General features: G+C 37.3%; 1 protein-coding gene across 1 annotated transcript in view; it reads right to left on the bottom strand.

The window, feature by feature from the left end:
* LOC132142006 (protein TANC2-like) overlaps window positions 1–25,803 on the bottom strand; it is a 148,820-nt gene that overhangs the window by 72,087 nt on the left and 50,930 nt on the right. The window contains exon 3 of the mRNA XM_059551656.1: window positions 5,875–5,972. Within this exon, the coding sequence (XP_059407639.1) occupies window positions 5,875–5,938 (64 nt within the window). The 5' untranslated portion in view covers window positions 5,939–5,972. The remainder of the gene's footprint in view (window positions 1–5,874; window positions 5,973–25,803) is intronic.

Genomic DNA, 25,803 nt, shown 5'->3' with positions numbered 1-25,803 from the left:
CACGCACACACACAAACACATAAAAGACTTGCATGCACACATGAACGTACAACAAGCGAACATGTACATACATGCACACAGACAAGACACTACAATCATTCAAATATGCACAATGCTTTCACTGTTAAAACTGTTTGTCCTCTAGTTTAAAAATTTAAGGGTATCTAGATCCAACAAAGAGCCAATCTCAAAAAGACATACTGAAATTATTTAATAATGAAAGTTATTCTTAAAGCAACTGAAACAAATACCACAACTGCATATTTATCTTGACTTCTCTGGCTCAATGTAGCAATCTCCAGCCCAAACATGTGTCTCTGATTCAATGGTGTAATATAGGGCATGAGATAAGAATGTCAGAGGCCATCACCCCCAAAGAACCGGATATATTTCTTTTTTTACAATACTTTCCTTAGAATCAAGAACCGCATCTGTGGGAGACTCCCTAAAATAAGGGCCTACAGAGGAGCACTTCCATGATAACATGTTCTTCTGGAGGGAGTCATTGATGAATGAGGGGCTCTCAATGATCCTCCAGCAAAGTCCAGATGAAACTGATGGACCTTTATGGAAGGACCAACAAATAGGTAACCAAAGTATAGCCAAATCTTGCTGCACAGGGTATTCCTGAGGGTCCATTCTGGACTATTCCAGTAGGGCCATGAGCTTCATGGATCTGCCAGAATGTAACAATAAAATTGGAGTATTAGGAGACATAAAAAGCTGATTAAGAGTTACAGTCTGTTACTTATCAGACTGGAAGCATGCTGAAGCGATCCCCAGCACATCTACCAATCAACCGCTTTTGTTCTTTTCACAAACCCCCAACAACCCAAACCACACTACATGTAAAACCCCCAAATTTATGAGGTCAGACTAAAATCCTTAAAGATCTACAGATCTTTCTTTAGAGAACCAGTCTAGGGATATGAACGGTTTTTGCAACTTGAGGGGCAATAAATTTAATGGTACTTTAATGGTAACATAAGCATGTAAAATCGCAACATGCACTTATGATAAAACAGAATATTATCTTGCATTGTTGTGGACTGGTGAGAACTCCTCCATATTAATAGAGCCCATTTGGCATGCAGTTCACCCTAAGTTGGGCCAAGGGCCAGTTTCTATCAGCAAGAAGGGCAGCGACATTTGAGTAGAGTTGCTGAGCTACAGGAAAGTGGATAATGAGAGGAAATTTGACAGAAATAAAGGGGTTATGTAGTATTTTTTACATTATTAGGAAGTTTAGAGATGACTTTGCACCAATGAACCATAAACAGCATTAACAGTATCAAATAGATAAAGATCTGGGCTTGAAACCAAAAGGTTGTTGGTTCAAATCCCAACTCATGATGTCATCCCAACTCATGGCATTCCAAACAAACTGTTTGGAATGCCAACTCATGAGTCACACCAGGCTGCTTGTGTAAGGCACACCAGGGTTTACCAGTCCTGTAATAGCTAAACTGCTTTATGTGAAAGTGTCTGCTAAATGACTAGTTACTAATCTTCTGAAGGACTAGAAATGAATTCTGAAATCCAACAGCCTCAAAAAGTCAACAGCTTTGGGGGTGTTTCATTCACACTAACTGATTTGCTAAACCTGATTGGGTTTCCCAAACATAGATTACTGAAAAGACTGCAATTACCAGGCAGAGTTGGGCTTCACCCAACTGGCTAGCCACTGCGAGAAGGGCTGAGCAGCTACATTATCCATTACACCAGACTTTAACTTCAACATCATGTTTTTTTAGTAAAATCAGTAAAGCAACTGCCAATAACTGCAGAATTTAGGAATCGCTCCCTTTCAAATCATGTGTTTGAATTTGAATTAAACTGACCGCAAACAAAGGAATCTGAATTATAATTTGAATTATAGGAAGAGTAAATAAAGGAATTACAGTACAAAAAGATTCAACACATTTTCATCCATTTATTCATCTATCCAAGACTTTCTGGTAAGGCTTTGTCAAATAACAATTGTTTAGGCCACATTTGTTGTGCCAAACCTTGCATTTCTAGGTAAAATGCTATATGAATGTCTTTAAATTTCATTCATTATCTTTATCTGAATTTCATTTAAAGCTAAATTCTGTTTCCTTACATTCCATTTCTACAATGCGGTTTGCTACCTTAATTCAAATTTAGGAATTTAAGGGGTATTCTCAATTAAATTCTGAATGCTGCACAACCCCAGTCTAAAGTAGAGCCAAAAATCCAAAACTACAAGAATATACATGCTTCGAAGTTTTTATTTTTTATTTTAACAGCAGGCAGGCTAAAGAAACGGTGTGTTGTTTCACCCTTAATAGTGATTTCCATACAGTAGCTTACATTGGATTTTGGTATTAATCTTGAAACAAATTTGCCGAATTAAACAGGACAGATATCAGTTTCACAATACATTATCCAAATATTCCAATATCAGCATTCTTCAGCATGTATTTGTTTAAAGTTCCCGATCTATAAAAATAATTACACTAATCAAACTTGCCGCAACCACATCTGTCAAAATCAGCCAGCGCAATGACATGCTACAGGCAAAATATCACCTGCGGTTTTTGTACAAGCTTGAATCATATTCAAACCACACAGGGCTCATGGGTCAATGCTGCCGGCAGTTGTTTTGAGACTGTTAGGAATCTGCTCACGATGTCTGAGGGGTCTAGAGGCTAACCATCAATCGCCCTGCGACACATGTTTTATTCTTCACCGTGGAGCTCAGTTCCTCTGCTGTGCTCTGTAAGTAGCTGGCTGTGCAGATCTAATTTATGGCAAATACATTCAGCCCAGAGTGCTGCATTTGCATCAAACTGAATACTGAAAGAAAAAAGAAAGCAGGAAGAAATGAAAAAAAAAAGACACCAGAAACTACACAAGCACTCCACATATGTAGCACTGCAGGATACGAGTAGACATGCCGAGTGAAGAGAGCTATTACTGTATGACAAAACCTTGTGGAAATCCTCCAGTCTAAAGATGAGATCAAAGACGAGTACAACAATGCAGCTGTTATACAAAACAGACAAACCCAGAGGCCTCACAACAACAGGACACTTCTTCTGCACTGATTGAGAACTGGTGTCTAGGCTTATTTGAAAACTCAAGCCTAATGAATTTTAAAAAGACAACTGGGGTTGGAGTAAATCTCAAGTCTATGGTATGATTTTCTTTTTTCAGGAAACCTCGTATGTGAATGACACTTTTAAGTCAGAAACATTGGCACTCTAATGTGAAGTACAAATAAACCTCAGCATCTGCCCCTTATCGCTTTTAATGATTCAGAAGAACTGCAAAACAATAACTTGAGAAATATCACTATCAACAACAAAATCTATTTTACTGTCATGCTCATTTTTAGATATGGATTTCAAATGCAAATAAATAAATACATAAATAAAAAGCATGACTGCAGGTAATATTTGCCCACTCAAATAACAATCTAAACTTTTTTTTTCTTGTAGGACTCAAATAGTTATTTTTCATTTTATTTATTTATTATTTTAATTTTTTTGCATTGGGATCACTAGAAAAACACCCTAAACCCTAAAACAATGAATAAATTATAATAATAGAAAGGATATTTATGACATACAATATGTAGCCTACTGTAGATACAGTAAATTATATTTTGGTTCTGTTTCAAATGGTTCTGTGAATCAATTCAATGAAAACTATTTGAATGGACAATTTCACTAAAATCAATCACAGTAGACCTCCTGACAACACCAAATGGCCAGTGTAGTATTTCTGCCAAAGAGTATTTGTGGTATGAATACCACTTAAAGTCTTAGACCCACCAACTTGATTCTAGATCTTCCATAATACTGCTTACTCTCATTTTATGGTAAATAAAGTCAGGAAGTCGTAGCCTGGTGGAGGAAGTCGTAGCCTGGTGGAGGAAGTCGTAGCCTGGTGGGGGAAGTCGTGGCCTGGTGGTTAGAGAATCGGACTCCCAATCGAAGGGTTGTGGGTTCGAGTCTCGGGGCCGGCAGGAATTGTGGGTGGGGGGAGTGCATGTACAGTTCTCTCTCCACCTTCAATACCACGACTGAGGTGCCCTTGAGCAAGGCACCGAACCCCCAACTGCTCCCCGGGCGCCACAGCATAAATGGCTGCCCACTGCTCCAGGTGTGTGCTCACAGTGTGTGTGTGTGTTCACGGCTCTGTGTGTGTGCACTTCGGATGGGTTAAATGCAGAGCACAAATTCTGAGTATGGGTCACCATACTTGGCTGAATGTCACTTCACTTTCTTCTTTCACTTTCATATAATTTGCTTAACGAGCCCTAAATGCATCTTCTATATTTTCTAATGCTATTCTGTCATTCTTCTTCAATGGGCTGTTCAAACACCTTTACATTTATCTAAACCCATGACAGTAATAGTAAGTGCACTGGAACTAAACTGGCCCCTTTAAGCTTATGGAAGTGACTCCAGACTTCACCAATCTAGCATGAATTTCAACCAGTCTGAGGACACCGACTGAAGACAAGAGGTCTTTCTGTGAAGTGTGAGGTCCCGTCACTGAGGTGAATGGCTTGGTCTGTTGGGTGAGTCAGACTTGCCACTTGTTTGACTGACGCTTTATGGGAGATTCAGACAGACCTGAGGTATGAAGGGAGGTGTGTGTTTGAGCACATGTACATGTCGTGTGAGGTAAACACAAGTTTGCAGTCGTGGACGTACTTGCGGTCACAGAGCCAAACTCCAGTGAATATCAAAAGCAAACACAGCTAACAAGAAAGCACACAGACAAACAAACACACCCTCCTCATCCATCACATACAGCTCTACCACAGCCCTGAAAGAGTTTACACAGATCTCCACTTCTTACTACTGCAGTAGATCCTAGGCCTGATTCACTAGCAGCTGTTTCTTCAGTGTAACAGAAGTGATTTCTAGATTATTACACTGAATATTGATTTTAACAATGACCATAAATAATATATGTCTTTCTAAACTGGCAGATGTATAAACAAATTGTAAACACAAGTGGAAAATCTTGCCCGTGCTGTTAGACAAAATAGTCATCTGTATTTGAATTCAGCAACCTGTTAACATGAGCGCTGAAAGGAGTTCTGAGGTGAAACAGACCTTAAACGAAGGAGAAAAAGAAGAAGACAGTCAACAGGCAGTAAAAGGGGTGTAATACACAGGTTTCCTTTTAAACTCTGCTACACCAGCAAAATACAGCAGTGCTCTGAAAGTGTGTGCTCATTCACTGAGCAGCACCGTTTCTTTCCATTCACCACTTAAGCTTTATCTGGCTCGGTTCACTTGCAGATACTCACAGAATCCTAATTTCACTTCGCTTTTGACTATTGTAATCCTCTCAACAGAAGCCTGAAGTCTCTCTGAGAGCTAATATACGCACACAAACATATAGAAACACATCATTTCATGTTTAAAAATGCTAGACAGGGCACAACAGAATGGGACCTCAAGGAGTGTTGTAAGCGCACAGGCTTGTCTTTTTAGATTATGTTCCATTTTTATTTTCCTGCACAATATTCACATTTTCATAAATCAGCCAAAAAAAGTTTAATTATCAGAATATTTAAACAGATTTCACCCTACAGCTACCATTTTGGAAATGTGCTTCACTTAATAATTCGTGAAATACTTCACTTAAAAATAATAATTTATGTAGAATAAATTGCTTGGATAAACATAGCTTACCCACTGATACATTTCAAACCACTCTCTTCCGCCAAATGTTAAAGCTGCATCTACATTGAGCGGTTTGTCTTACCCCAGGTTCTTTTGAAAACTGACACTGACTGCATGACAAAAGTTCAATGCAGCTTTGCGTTTTGCATGGGGGTCTGTTTGTAGGGAAGCTTCCAAATTTTAAAAAGAAAACTCAACCTACCACTGTTTCGATTCTTGCGGTTGGATTTGCCACCAAGCAGCATCTTCAGACTGTTCCTGAACATGACTGCACAGTTCTGGACCCGGCTATAGAGAGATCTGCAGAAAGAGAGAGAGAAGAAAATACAACAGTGTGAGAAGCAAGCAAAAAAAAAAAAAAAAACCTGAAGAAACTATTGGAAACACCATGTACCTGCCCTCTGAGTCATAGCAACTGCATGAATAAATATATAAATAATAATAATAATCAAACTAGAAATATGCCATTTTAGCATACTAGCGTAGTTCTCCTGCTAATTAACACTAAGCAACAAAACGTAGAGTAGATGATAACAGTTGCCACTATGTTTGAATCTATAAATAGGATTTGTAACAACACACACAATCACTTTCTCCACAACTCCTTTGCATCTCAACACTGATTCCCAAAACGTGTGATCTCTTTACAAGTGCAGCTCGACTGGTGATGTTCGCCGCACATCAGCTCTAAAGTCTAGACAAAGAGTTACTGAGGGGATTTTTGGAAGCCTGTGATTATATGTTTCAGGTACACCGAGCCTTCAGCCCGCTGGAACGTTGCGGCTGATAATGAGTTTCATTCGAGGGATTCGTCATTCTCCACTGGATTATTTTAGGCCACACTCAACACCCACACTGCGGAGGGATCACACCCTGATGCTGCTAATTACTGCTTCATGTATGAGCTGTGTGTGTGTGTGTGTGTGTGTGTGTGTGTGTGTGTTTACATGTGTGAGAGAGCACAGGATAAAGACACACTTTGTTCTGCTGCTGCACAAGGTGATGTTGGCAGTAGATTTCAATGGAATTAATTATTTGAAGGGTGAATTCACATGAATGGAGACTTTACAGAAGAATAGAATAGAATAGAATAGAATAGAATAGATTGTTGGGTACTGTCATATAGTGGTTAGTCCAACCTCTCTGACAAAATGAGCTATTTAACATTTTCTGATCCTTTTTTTTTATTTGGCAAAAAGGTCAAACTTATAATAAACAACAGAACATACTATGTTATTAGGTAGTCTAGTAAGGTAGTAGACCACAAAATAAATAAACAAACAAACAAATGCAGACACCTACAATACACTTTAATATGGAAGCCTTTTTCTGCCACTGAATAAAAAATTAAAAAGGGTAATTGCAAGTTGCAAAATATAAACTTGCAATTCATACTTTATTTTTCTCAGAGTTGCATGATATAAACTCACAATTGCGAGGTACAATGTCAATAATATTGGTATATACAATAATGTCACAATAGGGGTATATAAACTCGAAATTGCAAGATACAAACGCAATTCTGATTTTCCCTCACAATTCTGACTTTCAAGAATTGTGAGATATGCGAAAAAGGACGACGGGAGAACTACAGATGAAGAGATAAAATTATCAAACGATAGATTAATGCAATGAATGAAAAAAAGACACTGATACTAGATACTGTAGACAGACAGACAGGCAGATACTGTAAACAGACAGACAGACAGATAGATACTGTAGACAGACAGAGACAGAGACACTGTAGACAGACAGACAGACATATACTGTAGACTGACAGAAAGATAGACAGACAGAGACAGATACTGTAGACAGACAGATAGATACTGTAGACAGACAGAGACAGAGACACTGTAGACAGACAGACAGACATATACTGTAGACTGACAGAAAGATAGACAGACAGAGACAGATACTGTAGACAGACAGATAGATACTGTAGACAGACCGACAGACAGAGACAGACAGATAGATACTGTAGACAGACAGACAGACAGACAGACAGACAGACACTGTAGACAGACTGACAGACAGACAGATACTGTAGACAGACAGACAGACAGACAGACACTGTAGACAGACAGACAGACAGACAGATAGATACTGTAGACAGACAGAGACAGAGACACTGTAGACAGACAGACAGAAATATACTGTAGACTGACAGAAAGATAGACAGATACAGATACTGTAGACAGACAGATAGACAGACAGAGACAGACAGATAGATACTGTAGACAGACAGACCGACAGACAGACAGACAGATAGATACTGTAGACAGACAGACAGACAGACAGACAGACGGATAGACAGATAGATGGATAGATGGATAGATGGATAGATGGATAGATGGATAGATGGATGGATGGATGGATGGATGGATGGATGGATAGATGGATAGATAGATAGATAGATAGATAGATAGATAGATAGATGGATAGATGAACTTAGAATCCCCTGCATGTACTCAGTCTTCTTCTTGGAGTGTTCAGTATTAATCTGGGCCTCCACACCTTCAGAAGTACTCTTGGCTGAGGTCACACAAATGTGAAACAGATGTCTTTGTAGGGGGGATTATGTGTATATGCACACATGCATTTCAAATCAACATCCACGGGCAGATAGTCTTCTTTTCTAGCACTCGATGCTCCTTTCGCTGAGCCAGCATTGGTACATGTTTACTGCTAATATGTTGCTGGGGCCACAATTGGCAGAAAGCCTAAGTGTTGAAATGATTCAGTGGGGGTCACAAATATATTAGTAGTACTGAAGATAATTATGTCAAAACAAATCAATTTGCTTGAACCATTGTGGTAACTTTTAGTGAGCTCATTCTGCATACTTGACACCCTGCCGCCCTCTCTCCCTTCTGCTGCATCTGCCTGGTCATGAAAAGGTCTCTTCACCTGCTTGAAGGCAAATGTGAAGGAGGAATGAAATGTTAAATGGAAACGATGCTGAACAATTGAGGTCAAGCTAATCAGATCCAATAAAGTGTAAAACAAAACGCAACCAAATGCACCCCGCTATTTTTTCTTAAAAAGTCAGTTTATCTGAGTTTCAAATATAAGAACTTTTAAACCTTATGCAACAGTAATACCACTAGGCCAATTAAGTGCTCTTAAACGAGTGACCTCACAGTAAAATGTATATTTATTTACTGCATAATGAGCTTGAAGGTTAAACAAAGGACACCAGGTTTGGAGACCAAATGTATCAGTTTGGGCATTGCCATCTATCCTAAATAGTATGTTCAAAAATCCCAATAATCTTACTGCCAACTACAAAGTATGGACTTAGCCAAAGCCAGCAAAGTACATCCTTTTGTAAATATTATTATTATTTTTATTTTATTAGTTTTTCAAGGTTCAGTTTTCCAATTCTAGCTGAGATGCAAGGTAGAAAGAAGTCAAGACAAGACAGATTGAGAGCAAAAGGGGGTGTGTAACAGCTTCTGAATAAAGATGAGAGAAGAAGAAAAGGATGACCTTATCCTGGGGCTGTGCTTCTTCCAGCTGAAGAAGAACGGAGAAGACAAAACTCAGTGTAGCGAGGTTTGCTGCTGTTTGCCGAGTGAACCGTGCCTAAGCATGAGAGTGACGAGACTAACACTATTCCCCAAAGCAGTCCCTCATACTTGGACATACGCTTTAATGAGATCTGTAGAAAAGCTGACACACAAACTAATGAGAAACTTAGACTGAAAGTTGGGAAAGTGAAAAATGGGATCTGCAGTGGAGCAGTAGAAGGATCTATCACTCATTTTTTAATATAGCTGAAGTCTGAGGAGAGCTATACCAAATCCTCCCCTCCGCAGCATCTCAATCAGTTACGAAAGACATGAGAACCGACGGTGTTTGAAGTAAACATGAAAATCAAACTTTTGTGATGGTCTTAAAGTGCGATAACTCATTACACACAAATGAGAGCTTACGAACTAAAACCAAGCCTAAAACAAACAAGATATGAAACAAAAGTAACGAAACCATAAAAAAAATCAAAACCAACTAAATAAACATTGCTTGACAGTAGGGCTGCACGATATTGGGAAAAAATTACATTGCGATATTTAATTTTTCTGCGATATATATTGCGATATGAAATCTAATCAATTTTTTCTTACAAACAAAAATGGGGTGAGCAGATTTACATTCTCATTTTAAATGATTTAAACATCGACACCATCGTGTCAATTGATTAATATGCGCGATGGAGAGAGGGCAAGACAGAGCTCGTGTTGTTTGAAGTGTGCGGCCGGGGCTCGCTCTCTCTCTCGCGTGCTCTTTCTCTCACGCTCTCTCTCTCGCGCTCTCTCTCACACGCACGCGCGCTCGCTCTCTCTCTCTCGCGTGCTCTCTCTGGCCCATACAGTTAATGAATAACGGATCAACTACAACAGCCTACATCGCACATCCTGCGATGTGACTATCGTGGATTCATACATCGCGAAATCGATGCTTAAACGACACATCGTGCAGCTACTTGACAGTAAATAAAACACAAACAAATAGAAACATTGTGGAAACATTTTGAAAAACAAAAATAATAAACTAAATAAATAAACAAGTTCCGTGTAACATTCAAAGTGGAAACATTTAAAAATTTTAAAACACATCCAACTAAACAAACAGCTTTCCTTGACACTGAGTGTGGAAAATCTTTGAAACAAACAAACAAAACAATTATCATTTTGGAATTATCAACATTGTGGAAAATGTTTCAAAAAATAAATAATATGCAAACTAATAAATAAACACAAACATTTGATGTGTGTGTGATGTTCCCAAATTTAAAAAATATCTTTGTAAAACAATGCCAAATCTTTAAGACTATCTTTAAGTCAGTTTTAATGAAGTGTGGATTTGCTAATAATAAACTGTTTGTAACTAGTCTTCAGCGTGAGGCTTAATGAAGACCTGGTGTCTGTCTGTCTGAGTGTCTGTCTGTCTGTCTGAGTGTGTCTGTCTGTCTGTCTGTCTGTCTGTCTGTCTGAGTGTGTCTGTTTGTCTGTCTGTCTGTCTGAGTGTGTGTGTATGTGTGTGTGTGTGTGTGTGTGTCTGTCTGAGTGTGTCTGTCTGTCTGTCTGTATGTCTGTCCGTCTTAGTGTCTGTCTGTGTGTCTGTCCGTCTGTCTGAGTGTCTGTCCGTCTTAGTGTCTGTCTGTCTGTCTGTGTGTGTCTGTCTGTCTGTCTGTCTGTCTGAGTGTGTGTGTGTGTGTGTGTGTGTGTGTGTGAGTGTGTGTGTGTGTGTGTGTGTCTGTCTGTCTGTCTGAGTGTGTCTGTCTGTCTGTCTGTCTGTCTGTCTGAGTGTCTGTCTGTCTGTCTGTCTGTCTGAGTGTCTGTCTGTCTGAGTGTGTGTGTGTGTGTGTGTGTGTGTGTGTGTGTGTGTGTCTGTCTGTCTGTCTGTCTGAGTGTCTGTCTGTCTGTCTGAGTGTCTGAGTGTCTGTCTGTCTGAGTGTGTGTGTGTGTGTGTGTGTGTGTGTGTCTGTCTGTCTGTCTGAGTGTCTGTCTGTCTGTCTGTCTGAGTGTGTGTGTGTGTGTGTGTGTGTCTGTCTGTCTAAGTGTGAGTGTCTGTCTGTCTGTCTGTCTGTCTGTCTGTCTGAGTGTCTGTCCATCTGTCTGAGTGTCTGTCCATCTGAGTGTCTGTCTGTCTTAGTGTCTGTCTGTCTGTCTGTCTGTCTGTCTGAGTGTGTGTGTGTGTGTGTGTCTGTCTGACTGTCTATCTGTCTGAGTGTCTGTCTGTCTGTCTGTCGGTCTGTCTGAGTGTCTGTCTGTCGGTCTGCCTGAGTGTCTGTCTGTCTGAGTGTCTGTCTGAGTGTGTGTGTGTGTGTGTGTCTGTCTGTCTGTCTGTCTGAGTGTGTGTGTCTGTCTGTCTATCTGTCCGTCTGAGTGTCTGTCGGTCTTAGTGTCTGTCTGTCTGTGTGTCTGTGCTGGCAGAGGTTATAATTGTTTGTGGGAGAGAGGGGGGATGAGTATGGTTTAGCCATGCTTTGATTTCTCTCCTTGATATTTGTCTGGGCTAAACAATAGCAGTGGGACAAATGACACAATGACTCCAAAAGTGTGCCAGAAATCGGACGGAGACCTGGCGAGCCAAAGCCAAATGCCTGGCTTTGTTACATGTGTGTCTGCTGCTAATCGTGCCCAGCTGAGGGGGGCCTGTGTGAGATTGCCCAACTGGATTACTAGCACAAGAAGGGCTATCAGCACAGAGTGGGACAGAAAAACTAAAAAAAATAGTGGGGGGTAAAGTGCCTCAGGGGAAAACGTATATACCAGAGTTTACAGTCACACATAGATTTATAAACTCATACATAATTTATCGGTCAACACAATGACTTTACAAAAAAAAAAACTGTACAAAACTGTACAACTGTGCAGTTTGAGCATGATATCATGTTGATACCATGGACGAATTTATGGATCTAAATATCATGGCATTTTATTATAGTAGTCATTTACCATATGTGAACTGCAGTAATCTGTGATTTAATTTCATAAATGATTTATAAACTATTATTAATTATTATATGTACATGCATAATTTTATATAATAATATTACATAACTGTAAATTATTTATTATTTTTAATAATTTTTATAACAACAATAATAATCATTTTAAGTAATAACTAACACATACAGTATTTGTCAAAGTATTATGATTAGAAACAATTAGTCTACCATGCATGGGTTTTTATTTATTTATTTTATCTTTTTTATTATTCATTTTTTGTAAGTGGCATATGCACACATTGTACTGACCTAGCATTGCTCATCAGGCAATGATTCACTGGACTACAGATCAACACATTTATGAACATTATGAACAAATATGTCATTAGCAATCAGATCAGCCTGCAGAACATAGTCTGCCTAAATCTCACACACCTGCACAGACTTCAAAAAGCATCAAAATAGAGAGATTTACATGCTCTATCAGCTATAAAATCTTCCTCATCAAACTGGAGATAGTCTGAGCATTTATAACTCTGCAATCAGTTAAAAAACAGCCAGTGTTATCAGAATCAACGCAGCCTGAAGCAGGAATACTTACTGGCTTCCTTAATTCACTGTTAAACACACACACACACACATACACACACTCTCTCTCTCTCTCTCTCTCTCACACACACACACACACACACACACACACACACACACACACACACACACACACACACACACACACACACACACACACACACACACACACACACAGTCTAAAGGTATCCAGTCACAAGTTATCAGCCTGCATCATGATGATGGGATCTTCGGGGCTGATGGGCCACAGCAGGAGGGATGTCATGTTAGCTGCAGACTTGGAAGTCTGGCTGGGAGCCGCTGCTCGTAGCCATTTTCTTACTGCACTCGAGTCGACAGGTTGTTGAAAATACTGCTGCTACGATTCATGGAGGGTGAAGTGGGAGTGCTAAGCTCCTTTCAGTTGCAGCAAATTGCTTGCAATAATCTAAAATGTTAACTGGAACTGTGTTTTCTCTCTTCAGTTTAACCGAATGCTATTCCACACAGTAGTTGCGGTCAGCTACCATTAGTGGCTCCAAACACAATAATGGTTACATACAGGTTTCACAAACACAGCCATTAGGCATGGGTGGATCAATTTTCATCACTCACATAAAAATACAGATCCTTATTTAGCATGATAATGAATGCAAATGTGCACATTTAAATGCTGGAAAATGCAGCACTCACTCACAACAAAAAAATAACAAAAAGCTAATTATGTGACTTTTATAATAAATGTGTATGTCTGAAGTATGATGAATTTATTTATTAAGTGTAATTATAAATAATTATAAATAATATGTTTATTATTATTATCTTTATTTGTTCATATTCTTTTAAAAACCTGATCATTTAATCAGATTAAATGTTATACCTTAAAGCCATTAAAACTTAAACATTAAATTGCTACAATTGAAGTGTGTCCAAAAACAATGAAAAAAATATTTTTAAATAAATACAATTTTTTATGTTTTTTATAATAATAATAATAATTAATTAATTTGTATTTATTTAATTTATATTTGACATTATTTTTTGTCTATATATTATATATATATATATATATATATATAGAGAGAGAGAGAGAGAGAGAGAGAGACAAAAAATTATTATTATTAATTATAAATAATTATTAAAAAACAAACATTTTAAATGAATAAAAAAACTATGGTGACCACGCCAATAAAAACAATCAGCAAATAACTGTCCACTAAGAATGGGTTTACAACCATCATAATATAGCCTAAACCCTAATGACAAGGATATTTTTAATGAATAAAATGATCTGGACTGCAAAAAGATCTATAAAGGACCAAAAACAATCAAGTGAAGTCAAGTATCTCTTCTGAAGTCTCTGACTGTTCCAAAAGTCACACAGTGTTACTGGAGAGCTACTGCGGGCATATAAAACTCTCTGGCCTCAGCCACCGTTTGGAGCTTGATGGATCCAACAGGAGCCTCGATGACTAAGAGCCAAGAGCGCAGAGCTTTATATTTTATACAGTCTCTCCCTTTGACTAATGCCTCCCACAGCGCAGTGTTACAGGAACCGCACGCTGTTTGTTTTCTACTGCTCTAGAAAGCCAATGAACAGAGAGCATGCCGGGAAGGGGGGGGGGGGGTGACGTCTCGTGACAACGAGGTTTGGGTCGTGTACAATGAAACAAAACACTCTCTCTCTCTCTCCCTCTCTCACACACACACACGCACACACACACAGAAGAACAAAGAACAAAGAATAGAAGATAGGTATGGATATGAATGCAGCACATTCCCAGAATATGACAGCACTTAGAAACACACACTAGAGTCGGTGGACAAGTCAATGCTGCCATTAGTGTATTTTTCGCACTAATTTGTCTGTGTTTCTCCATGAATCACCTAAAGACTTACAGAGGGAGATAATACTACAAGTTTGACCTGAGTTTTTTCTTTCCTTGAGAGAAAACCTCACACAGAGCGAGGGAGGAAATGCAGTTAAAGCCCCTGCACACACACATGCACACACAAAGAGTTATGCAAACACATGTGTCTTCCCTTTGTCCCTATCACTTCCTTTCCAAACACAACACAGCAGCTCTAAAGTGCTAGCAGAAGCTTGGGCTCCAAAAGAGGACAAACTCCTCTGTTTATAAACACAGCCTACACACTCCATCTACTGATGTTTCCTGATCCTGATCTTCCGGCATAAGGAACTTCAAACAGAGAAGGGCATTTCTCTTCAGCAATGCAGCGGTAAATTCTCCCAGAAAAGTATCTTTTAGATTGGCACAAAGACACCAAAATTGATTCTACTCATGATAAGAAGGGGTCACAAAAGACCCCCTATGCTTTGTATATTTCTTTTTTAGTAAAGTGCAATCAGTAGACTGAATATTCAATTCCGTGACATTTACAACATAGGATAACACTTTATTTAAAGGACCTATTCTCACTATTAACTAGCTTGCATATTACAAGCATGTTGACTTTTTATTAGTCCTTATAAAGCACATATTAAATGTCTTATTGTGCAAGGCCACATTTTAAATCCCTTAATACAACCCCATATCTAAACTGAAAGATGACATTAACTATTAATAAGTATTTAGTTTATAAGTTAATAGCTAAGTTAATAGTTAATAATGAGAATTAGACCTCATATATTGTATTATCCTTTGCCATGCAATGTGCAAATTCATATCAGTTATGACAGTACATATATACACTGTACACATATATATATATACACATACATACCTAGATGGCATAGTGCAAGTTTAATGTTTGTGCTAGAGTAATCACTTTTAAAGCACTGTTACGAACACTTATGTATAGATTTATCTGCCGGCTACATGACTACACAAACATATATACATACATATACATATATATATGCATATACATATACATATACATGTACATATAATAACAGCAGCAACAATAATATGTATATATATTTCTACTTTTATTAATAACATACTATAACACTAATATACTACTAAAAATAAGCTATTTTTTGTTAAATAATAATAATAAGTATTTAAAGTTATAATAATAATCTTGAATTCATATGAATAATATAACATCACATACCAGTAAACTTTAATAATTATTTCCTTTTAAAAAAAACAAAACAAAAAAGAAAGCATTCAGCATTCAGGAGTAAAAAAAATTTGGCAAATCGGCCAACTAAAAGCACTCCTCGTTGCAGCCTGAGAACAACAACTCTGTTTCCAAACACACCTGTGCATCCTGACTCACAAACTGTGACAAAGCAAGCCAACGAGACCGAGACGGCTGTCTGAGACTGAGACGACTCCCAGGGCAAACAAGCAGCCGAGACAAACAGCCAAGACATCACCTGAGCAATGCAGGTGTGTCACGTTTCAAACTGAGAATAGAACGGTGTCCATTATTCTCCCCGTATCAAGAGACAGTGACACAGTTCATCTAAACAGACAGAAATACATAATGAAATGGTCATGCTCATCCACCACCAACAACCCTACAGAATTTATTCTAGAGTAATTATTTTACTACAAAAGGTCAAATTGTCTGAGTGAGTTCAGTTGTGTTTTTTTCTCCATCTAATCTCACTAGTAATCTAGTCTACACAACTGTGCCAAAGGCTATGGTGTAGAGTGATAATTACCAGAAAATGAAGCTTTATCTAAACAAACTGCAAACCAGTTTTGCCCAGGCAGAAGCCCATGAAGAGAGAACAGTCAGCCAGCAGGGGGGTTTGGGTGGGTGTGATGTGAGGTGATGTGGGGGGCATCAGGCATCGCAGCCAAGGGTTTGAACAGATTTAATGGAGAGTCTGAAATCAAAGAGTCCACACATCTTCAAAAAGAGCCCCTGCCCATTTGTTCTTGCTGCTTTTCAAAGAATTCCCTGCTTCACTTCTTACTTTGATTCACACAGTCAAAATAATTGGCCAGTGTCTGCTCGTCTTTCACCGCTGATGTGAAGGGCTTTAAGTTTCTGTGAGTTTTGACAGTTCAGTGCATGCACTATAAAGCCTGTTGGTCTGACTGGAAGCAAACAGTGAAAAGAAGCCATGTGACACACACACACCATATACAGTATATATATAGATAGATAGATAGATAGAACAACACTGATTTTGGATGAGTATATTCCAATCCAGTCTTTTTTAATGTCATATGACGCATGAAGAGGTTAGTCGATTCTCTGATCAGACTGCCAGCCGTACAGTGCTCACATCAGACAGGACGAGGGGAGGCTGTAATGTAACTGGGCAGGAACGGCTCTTTCTGCTCCTGCAGTCCCAGTCATGTTAGTGCTCCTGAAATCTCATCCTGCATGTGGCAGCGCTCCAGTCCACACTCTCTCAGCTGCCGTGAGGGAACACGGCCCACTTCCCACCCTAGCTGTCAGGAAAATTACGGATCCTGGCATCACCTTTAGAATGCAAATCAGGGGGAAATCACAGCCCTGGCCTTGTGCTGGTTTTCAGAGGTGATGCCATGCAGGGTCAATCTGAGGAACACTGTACCACCTGACGTTTCACATAGCAACTGCAGAACTAACGGTCCAGCACAAAATAGAATAAATAAAAACAAACATATAAACTGATTCATGAATGATAATGATGATGAGATGGGGAAAAAATCTAATCTTATAAATTCCCCAGTACATACATTAATATATACATACATAAATAGTTAAATAAGTAAATAAACACTTACATGCATAAAATGTGATCAATGTGAAATGTGCTAAAATTATAAAAAAATGTTTTTGTTATTTTGCTAATTCTGTGAGGATTCTGTAAACTAAAAGGCTTCTTGACAGTATTTTCTACCCGTGTACAGTATATAGTCCGACCCCTGCAGTAACGGTGGACAGGGTGAAACATGTGTTTTTTCCAGCCCCTATGGTGGAATCTAAAAGTTGAGTGCAAATATGCCAGCCATGGCAATTCCTAGAGGCGATAACGACGGTATTCAAATGTAACACTCTAATTAATGCTTCACTAAGCGACAGTAGGACGTTGCATAGCAACAGTAGAATCATCATGCTGGTGGAAAATGGTGGGGTTAAGACAGAGCGTTTGAGGGGCTCGGTCACGATGAATAGACAGACTAGAAACCAGAATGAGACGGGCCATTAGCTCCTCCACATTATATACTATTACTGCCTTCACATGCATTCATATGTGACATTGAGAAGCTCTTTTGTGCTAAGGTCTCTTAAGAAGCACGTTTACACCTGTCCTCGGAGACCAATTGACCGCTGACGAGTCTTGTTATATGATAGCTCGCGTCTCATTGCCATACCTCTCTGTTCTTCCACTATCTTGCCATTTGACATTATAAAATTCATACTCTCATGTTATTATAAAGCACCCAGGGGCGATTTCATGGATGGTTTCTTGTTCTACCCTTAAATCTCATTAAACCTATAAAGATTCATATTTCACTCCAAATCAAAGAAGAAAAAAATACATTTAGTATATAGAACAAGAAGCTTATTGCATGACCAATAAGATTTTTGGAATGGTGACATTATTTTCTTGGCAATTAAGTTGTTGTTTATTTGGATCCCCATTAGCCACTACCAAGGTAGTAAGAACCATTGTTTACATAACTTGAGAGATGCAATACTGTGGTAAAAATTTTGCACATCTCCTAATAACTGATATACCTCTTCCCATAATTATTACCATATTTTCTATCTGTTTTAACCACTTCAGCCTACTGTCTAGAATAACTCCAAGAAGTCAAACTTCTACCTGTTCAATAGGCACACTCTTTACAGACCAATTAAATTGTGGTTTAAGTTTAGAATTTGATCCAAACACAATACTTTTAGTTTTTGTCAAATTTACAACCATCTTATTATTCCGTACCCACTTTACCCACTAATTGTAACTCCTCATCTAAATCCACAGATAATTTATCAATTGTTGTGGCTGGTAGATATAATGTTGTATGATCTGCATACATAACTGCCTTTGCATGCTTTAAAATCAAAGGAAGATCATTGGTAAAAATAGAAATTAACAATGGTCCTAAACAGCTTCCTTGAGTAACACCACATTGCAACTCTTTAACTTCCGAATAACTTCCATTATAAAATACACATTGCCTCCTATTAGTCATATAACTTTTAAACCAATGCACAGTTTGAGAAGTAAATGTATAACATTTAAATTTTTCCAACAATAATTTATGATCCATTACATCAAAAGTGGAGCTAAAATCCAACAATACTGTTCAAATCATAATTTTCTTCATTATTTAATTTCTTAATGTGTCTTTTTTGGAATTCTCATGATTCTCAAAGATGATTCTCATTAGTTAAAAAAAATAACCAATGCAATGATTATTTTATAAAAAATTGCATAAGGCAGTGAAACAAAATGAATAAAACGTATAAAAAATAAATATATTTTACACACAACAATTACAATTATTTTTGCATTACTGTAATAAGAAATATGGGAAATGTGCTAAATTACGAGAAATGTATGTCACAATGCAAGGACATTTTGAATCCTGGGATTATGTGAAGGAAAGCAAGGAGAAGCTGATCTGTGTGCTAAGCAGTTTTAGAGGTTAAAACAGCTCTCTGGCTTCCTCGTCATCACACACCCACAAAAAAAAAAAAAAAAAAGATCCTGTTTCCTTGGGGTTCGATTTCAGGACGACGGGCAAAAATAACCTGGTCAGGTGCTGCATTTGATTTCTCATGAATAATCCAAAGACGGACGGAAATCAACAGACTCACGGGATAAAGGGACACTGATGCACTGCTGAGACTAAATATCAATTTTAAGAAACACTGATGCTTAAATTATCATTAGGACTGTAACCGCCATCCAGTATCTGCTCAGAATAGATGCTCAAAGTGGACTACAAACCAAAAACGTCCTCATTTGCAAAAACTAATGGAGAAATAGAATACACAATACTATTATATATATATATATATATATACATATATATATATATATATATACATATATATATATATATATATACACATATATACATATATATATATATATATATATATACATATATATATATATATGTATATACATATATACATATATATATACATACATATATACATATATATATATGTATATATATATGTATATATATATATATATATATATATATATATATGTATATATATATATATATATATACATATATATACATATATACATATATATACATATATACATATATATATATATATACATATATATATATATATATATATATACATATATATATATATATATATATATATATATATAGTATATTGTGTTGTTTAATGTCATACCGAATCCATATACTGTATGTGCAGCTGCTAAAACAGGGTAAGGGTAAACATCTCCAACACTGTCCAAACTGCCAGGACATCAAAAAGCTCACCCGGACATCCTTTACGTCTTTCTGTGAAATCTCAAAGTGCAGCTGCCGCCTTGGAGGAGGGGGTGAGCGCTGGATCGGACACACAACGGCCGGATTTCCTCCCTTGGTCAGGAGTCTGTGCACTCATTCATTTCCCTAATAACGCTTCAGATTTAGATGCACAGAAAAAGACACAGACCTGAAATTCCAAATTTCCCATTAACTGATTAAGCTTCATTTTTGTGGCTAAAAGATAATGTAGATGTGAACCATTTCTGGTCTTTTATTGTTAGTGTGCACTATCATAAGAGATGGTCAAAAAAGATCAAAAGTTAGGAATAATGACTTTTTTTTCTATTTTAAAATAAATACATTAAAACAGTCATATGAAACTGATTACTATTTAAAATCATGGTTTTCTACTTTAATATATGAAAAACGTAATGAAGCAAAGCTGTATTTTCAGCATCTTTAGTCTTCAGTGTCACATGATTCTTCAGAAATCATCCTAAAATGCTGATTTGAACCTCAGTTATTATCAATTATTACTGGGGCTAAATAATGAACAGTTATTAGTATCATCAATTTTGAAAACAGTTTTGCTGCTTAACATCTCGGTGGAAACCTTGCTACATGATCAAGATTGGTAAGATTCTCTGATGAATGAACATAAGAAAAAAGCATGAATCAATCTGAATTATTTCAAAATGTTGTCCAGTAGTGTATATTGAATCAAAACTGTGACCTGGTTCTAGTTCAGTAACATTCTTATGGTTCATTGTTTGTCCACTTCCAGTTCCAATTGTGTTTTTTCCTCCAGCCATCCTTCCCACAATGCACTGGTAAAAGGCTGCCGCTTCCACTTGCTTAAAAGCAAGCCCGAGGGCAGGTGTTCCAAGCAAAAAAAAAAACAGTTCGAGCAGACGACCAGAAAGATTTAGGGCGATCAGTCACCCAGCAATTAACAATACAGAAGTACAGAGGGAGAAACCAGCAAATGGACACACATCAGAATCAATGAATCACGCTGGCCAGACTGACCTAGATTCTGTTTCCAAGCAATCCTCCTCCTCCTTGTGCTACTTAGAATGGCCATCAATAACATCGGCGTGCCTCTTTAGTAATAAACAATGAACATTTGGCTCGGAGGAGCACCAGTGGGGGTTTGAAAGAAGACAGGCAGAAGATACCGCATGAACTCAGACTGTTCATTTCGGTCTGGTAAAGCCGTCGAGATAATGCACGACGAAGAAAGGACCTACAGGTGATACGTGTCGATGCAACGGGTCAAGAATGTGCTACGCTATGTAAACACAATAGAGGATAGAGTTACATCAAGATGTATGTTATTGTTAAGCGATGGCAGAAAAAGTACAGTCAGGGCCAAACACATCATCAACATCATCACAGCTGAATGCATGATTTATGATTGGTCATGCCATCTTGATCAAGTTTCGTAAATGAATAATATGAGTGAAACCTAGTCAAGCTATGTTGAGGCCAGTACAACCGGTTTCATTCCTTTAAGCCACTTGTTTTCCAACAAGGCCATACATAGGAAATTTTATAGTGTAGGAAAGTATTAGTGGCATATTATTATTGGCTGTTTGTATAGAACCAAACAACAAAAACACTAAACATCTTAAAAGAAATGGCATAACATTTAAAACATTGATTTTTCATTTTATAGTCTCTTGTTTATCTATCATAAAGTGATGTCAAATAGATCGATGCCTTAACCATTTTTTTCAAACATAGCTTTTTATAGCTAATTATGACCAAAAACAAAGTTAATTATAATTAAAATAACACTGGAAAGGCTACAGAGCTTCGTTGTTACTATGAAAATAACAACCACATGAAAAGAACTTGGCCAAATATATGTTTCAATTTATATTACTATTAATTAATTAATTTATTTGTATTATAAATGTTCAAGAACAAAACAACAATCACAAACATACTTGATATTATATATGTCAAAATTTATAATCAATAGTCTGAGTCGCAAATATTATTTCAATTTTTTATTCAACTTTGCACGGATTCGTGAACTGCATGGTTCATTGCCTCATGAAATATGATAGGTGCAGTTTTTTGATATCCTTTAAAGCAAATGAATGCAGTTTAATAGAATATGGAAATACTGCTGTACTGAATCAGAATCAGAAAACACAGCAGACCATAAGTGATTCTCCAATCAGAACAGCAGATCGATGCTCCCTGTCTACAGGCCGAGACACAAGTCACAATCAAGCTGGAAGACATGATTAGTGTTTCCAGGGCGACAGGGCGAGCCACCACTTGTCCTCTTCATTTACTTCAGTAGGTTTTTTAGGAAAGGGGCGTTGGGTTCAGTGCATCTGGCTATCTGACCCCAGGTCAGGTATCAGGTGGCCACACAAAGACATCTGGAGTGTCTGAAACTGAGCCCAAAACCCTAAAGAGCTGAATCACAACAAAAGCCAGAGGAAAAAACACATGGAAAACAAAAAAAAAAATCATCATATTAGACCTGATTTCTGAAGGATCATGTGCAAGTGAAGACTGGAGTAATGATGCTGAAAATATATATATATATATATATATATATACACATACATACTGAATTTTTTATCAAATAAATGGAGCTTTGGTGAGAATTAGAGACTTTCAAAAAAAAAAAAAAAATTTAATAATTTAAACCAACCCCCCAACCTTTTGAAAGGTATTGTATTAATATTGCATTAAAATCATGTCTCTGATTAAATCTACTGAATAGAGTTTGTTTAGTAAACAACACAACACACAATCATATACAATTACACTTTGGCATTATGTTATGTAAAAACAAAACTGTATAACACTCTTACCATTACATACATTTTCTTTTTAATATAAGTATCATGCAGGGAAAACACAACTGAATTAAGCATGACTGGAGATGGAAGAAATTTCCACGGGGAAATGCAATACAGAAAAACAGTGCTGGTGTTCACTAAAATACAACAGCAGCAAAAAAAACAATCTGATTACCGACTATAAATTCACAAGTCAATGAAAATACTATCTTGTGTATAGTAATTTATCTTAAATTGAATCTGCACAGCATGCCATGAAGGATTTGCCTTATGGTGTGAAATACAATATCATTTAATGTCATACTATATTACTATTCATACAATGTAGCCAAGTATCCAGAATTATCAGCTCTTTCAAACTGACATTTTATAAGAGCTGGAGCACAGGAAAAAAACTAAATTTATCATAGACTACAATACATAAGGTCATTAAACATACAGTGTATTTTAATATAACTGAATATTTATTAATGAGTGAACAGAGAAAACCGGTCCAAAATAGCGTGCATAAATATATACATACTGTATAGACATATCATGTCAGGAACCATTTGTATTCATCACTCACTCACCCTTATAGTGAAGAAATGCTGTTCAAATGATCTTGTGTTTTGCATCTATTTACTTCCCAGAGAGAGCGGCCCATTATGATTGAAACATTTCTCAGAGACTGATGCAATAACACAAATCCATGTCAAAGTGACAGGGGTGTCGGCTTAATGAATATAAATGAGGTCCTTTATGGCCTGAACGTGTGTAATCCCAGGGTTAAACAAATTCCCCCTGTGGCCGTACACTCCCATGAGGCCTCTTGGTGCCATGAACTGTCAATCAATCAGACTAGACAACAAATCCCCTGTGGTGCTGGCTGACTTTAACACACACACACACACACACACACACACACACACACACACAAGCTGGATGTACAAGAAGCATCTTAAATGTCCAGCCAATGGCTGTGAAACAGAGGTGAAAGTGCTGTAAACTTGTACATCTTTATGTTTATACTGTGTGCATGTGGGAGTGTTGAATATGAGACAATGAAGATAAGTAGATAATGATTTATTTATTATCAGAGTGGCATGGCAGATAACAAAATGTGCTTCAGTTTTAAAAAAACAAGCTACAGAGAAAATGAGACCATGAAACCAAGCTACAGCAAAGAAGCGGTTCAGATAAATAAAGCCTGAGTTTCACCTCTCATTGTTTATGAACTGCTGCAGCATTATGGGAAACTAAACATCCACATCACTGTTGCTACAGCGATGAACACTGGAACGATTCCTCTAAAAACAACTACATTGCACGCATGTAATGAGTCCACTGCATCTGCGCAGAGAAAACCACATCAACACAACACTGACTCTCTGGCCTTCTGACCTGGCCAGCAATTTGCTTTGCAAATCAAGATTACAAGAACTTTTACATAAAACCTCAGAAATATCAATAGGATTTCTGAATCATTGAATATCATGAGGGATTCTCAATTTGACCTGAAGTAACCAAGCCTTTTCATAAAAAAGTCCTTCTTATTTTTCTATAAGAATTTAATAATTTAAAAAAACCTATAGAAATACAACAAAAAAAATCATAAAATGAAAAATAACATTTAAATAAAAAATGTAATAAATAAATAAAAACTTGTTTACAATGGCATGGCAATAAAATGGCTTCCAGTGACTTTACAACTTACAACTAATTTAATTTTTCATCATTATATAAGTCATTATTTGCATTTTTAATGTATTTTCAAACGATACCGAATGTTAAAAATCAGTAGCACATCACTGACTCAGATTCCAGGAAATGGATCTGTAACACGCTGCATTTGAAGATAAAAATAACTAAATAACATACATAATAAATGCAATGTAGAACTTCGTTCCAGAGATCAAGAGACATGTTAGTGGCCATCAAAGCTGGAATAATCTTACCCAAGTTATTTAAAGATTTAATATGCATTAAAGTATGAAAGAGCTTAAAATACCTGTAAAGCCACTATTCAAACCTACGGCAATGGACTCGTGTATCAAAGCTGCAGAATATGCCTTTTCCCTTTTTGTAAAAAATGTCCTCGCCTTATTGAAATGGTGTTATCCATCTTCCTTGAGGGGAAAAGGCAATTTAAAGTCAACACAAAATCCAAATGACTTCAAAGAAGAAGAAAAAATCTATTTATCTTCATAATTCTTCATCAAAACATAATTTGCTCACATCACCAAGCTCTTATTTAGGGCCTCCAACCATTTACAGTATAAACCAACTACTGTATCAAAATCCAATTAATTTCCAATGAACAAAACCAAGTTTCACCAACATCCCATTTCACTCAGAAAGACATTAAGTTAACATAGCTTGGTAACGTAAGCCTAGTCGTAGACTAATAGAGCACCACTTCAAAAGTCTTCGCTCTATTACTGGGAAAGAACATTACACTGTGGGAGCTCTGAAGGTGCCCACAGAGTTTACACTAAACGTTTCACTCACAATATGAAAAACAGGCTCATTAGCCTGGTTAAAGGTCAACCTAAGCAGCGAGACACAGCATACGCATGTTATGAGGTGTCTAACCATTCCCTCATTAAGGCAAAACTTATGTTTCAAAGAAACAGGGAATAAGAAAGCGTAGAAGAGACAGCTGCGACAGAACTCACACCTTAGAGTCACCATGGCAATCGCTGCGGAGTTCCACTACAGAGCAAACGCAGACGTGTGAGACAACCGGATAATTAACATCAAAAACTAGCGCCTTTTAAAACTTACCGCAAGGCTCTGAAGTGCCACCTTGAAGTATATTTAATAATCCGGGGGATTAGGGAGAAACTAATTCATCAAAAAGTCAACTGAAAACTTTATTGTATCTGACCAAGAAAAAAACGATCCCC

This window comes from Carassius carassius, chromosome 1 (assembly GCF_963082965.1).
Source record: "Carassius carassius chromosome 1, fCarCar2.1, whole genome shotgun sequence".
NCBI classification, from domain to species: domain Eukaryota; kingdom Metazoa; phylum Chordata; class Actinopteri; order Cypriniformes; family Cyprinidae; genus Carassius; species Carassius carassius.
The sequence above is the reverse complement of the archived record's forward strand: the minus strand, read 5'-3'. Positions and strand labels throughout refer to the sequence as shown.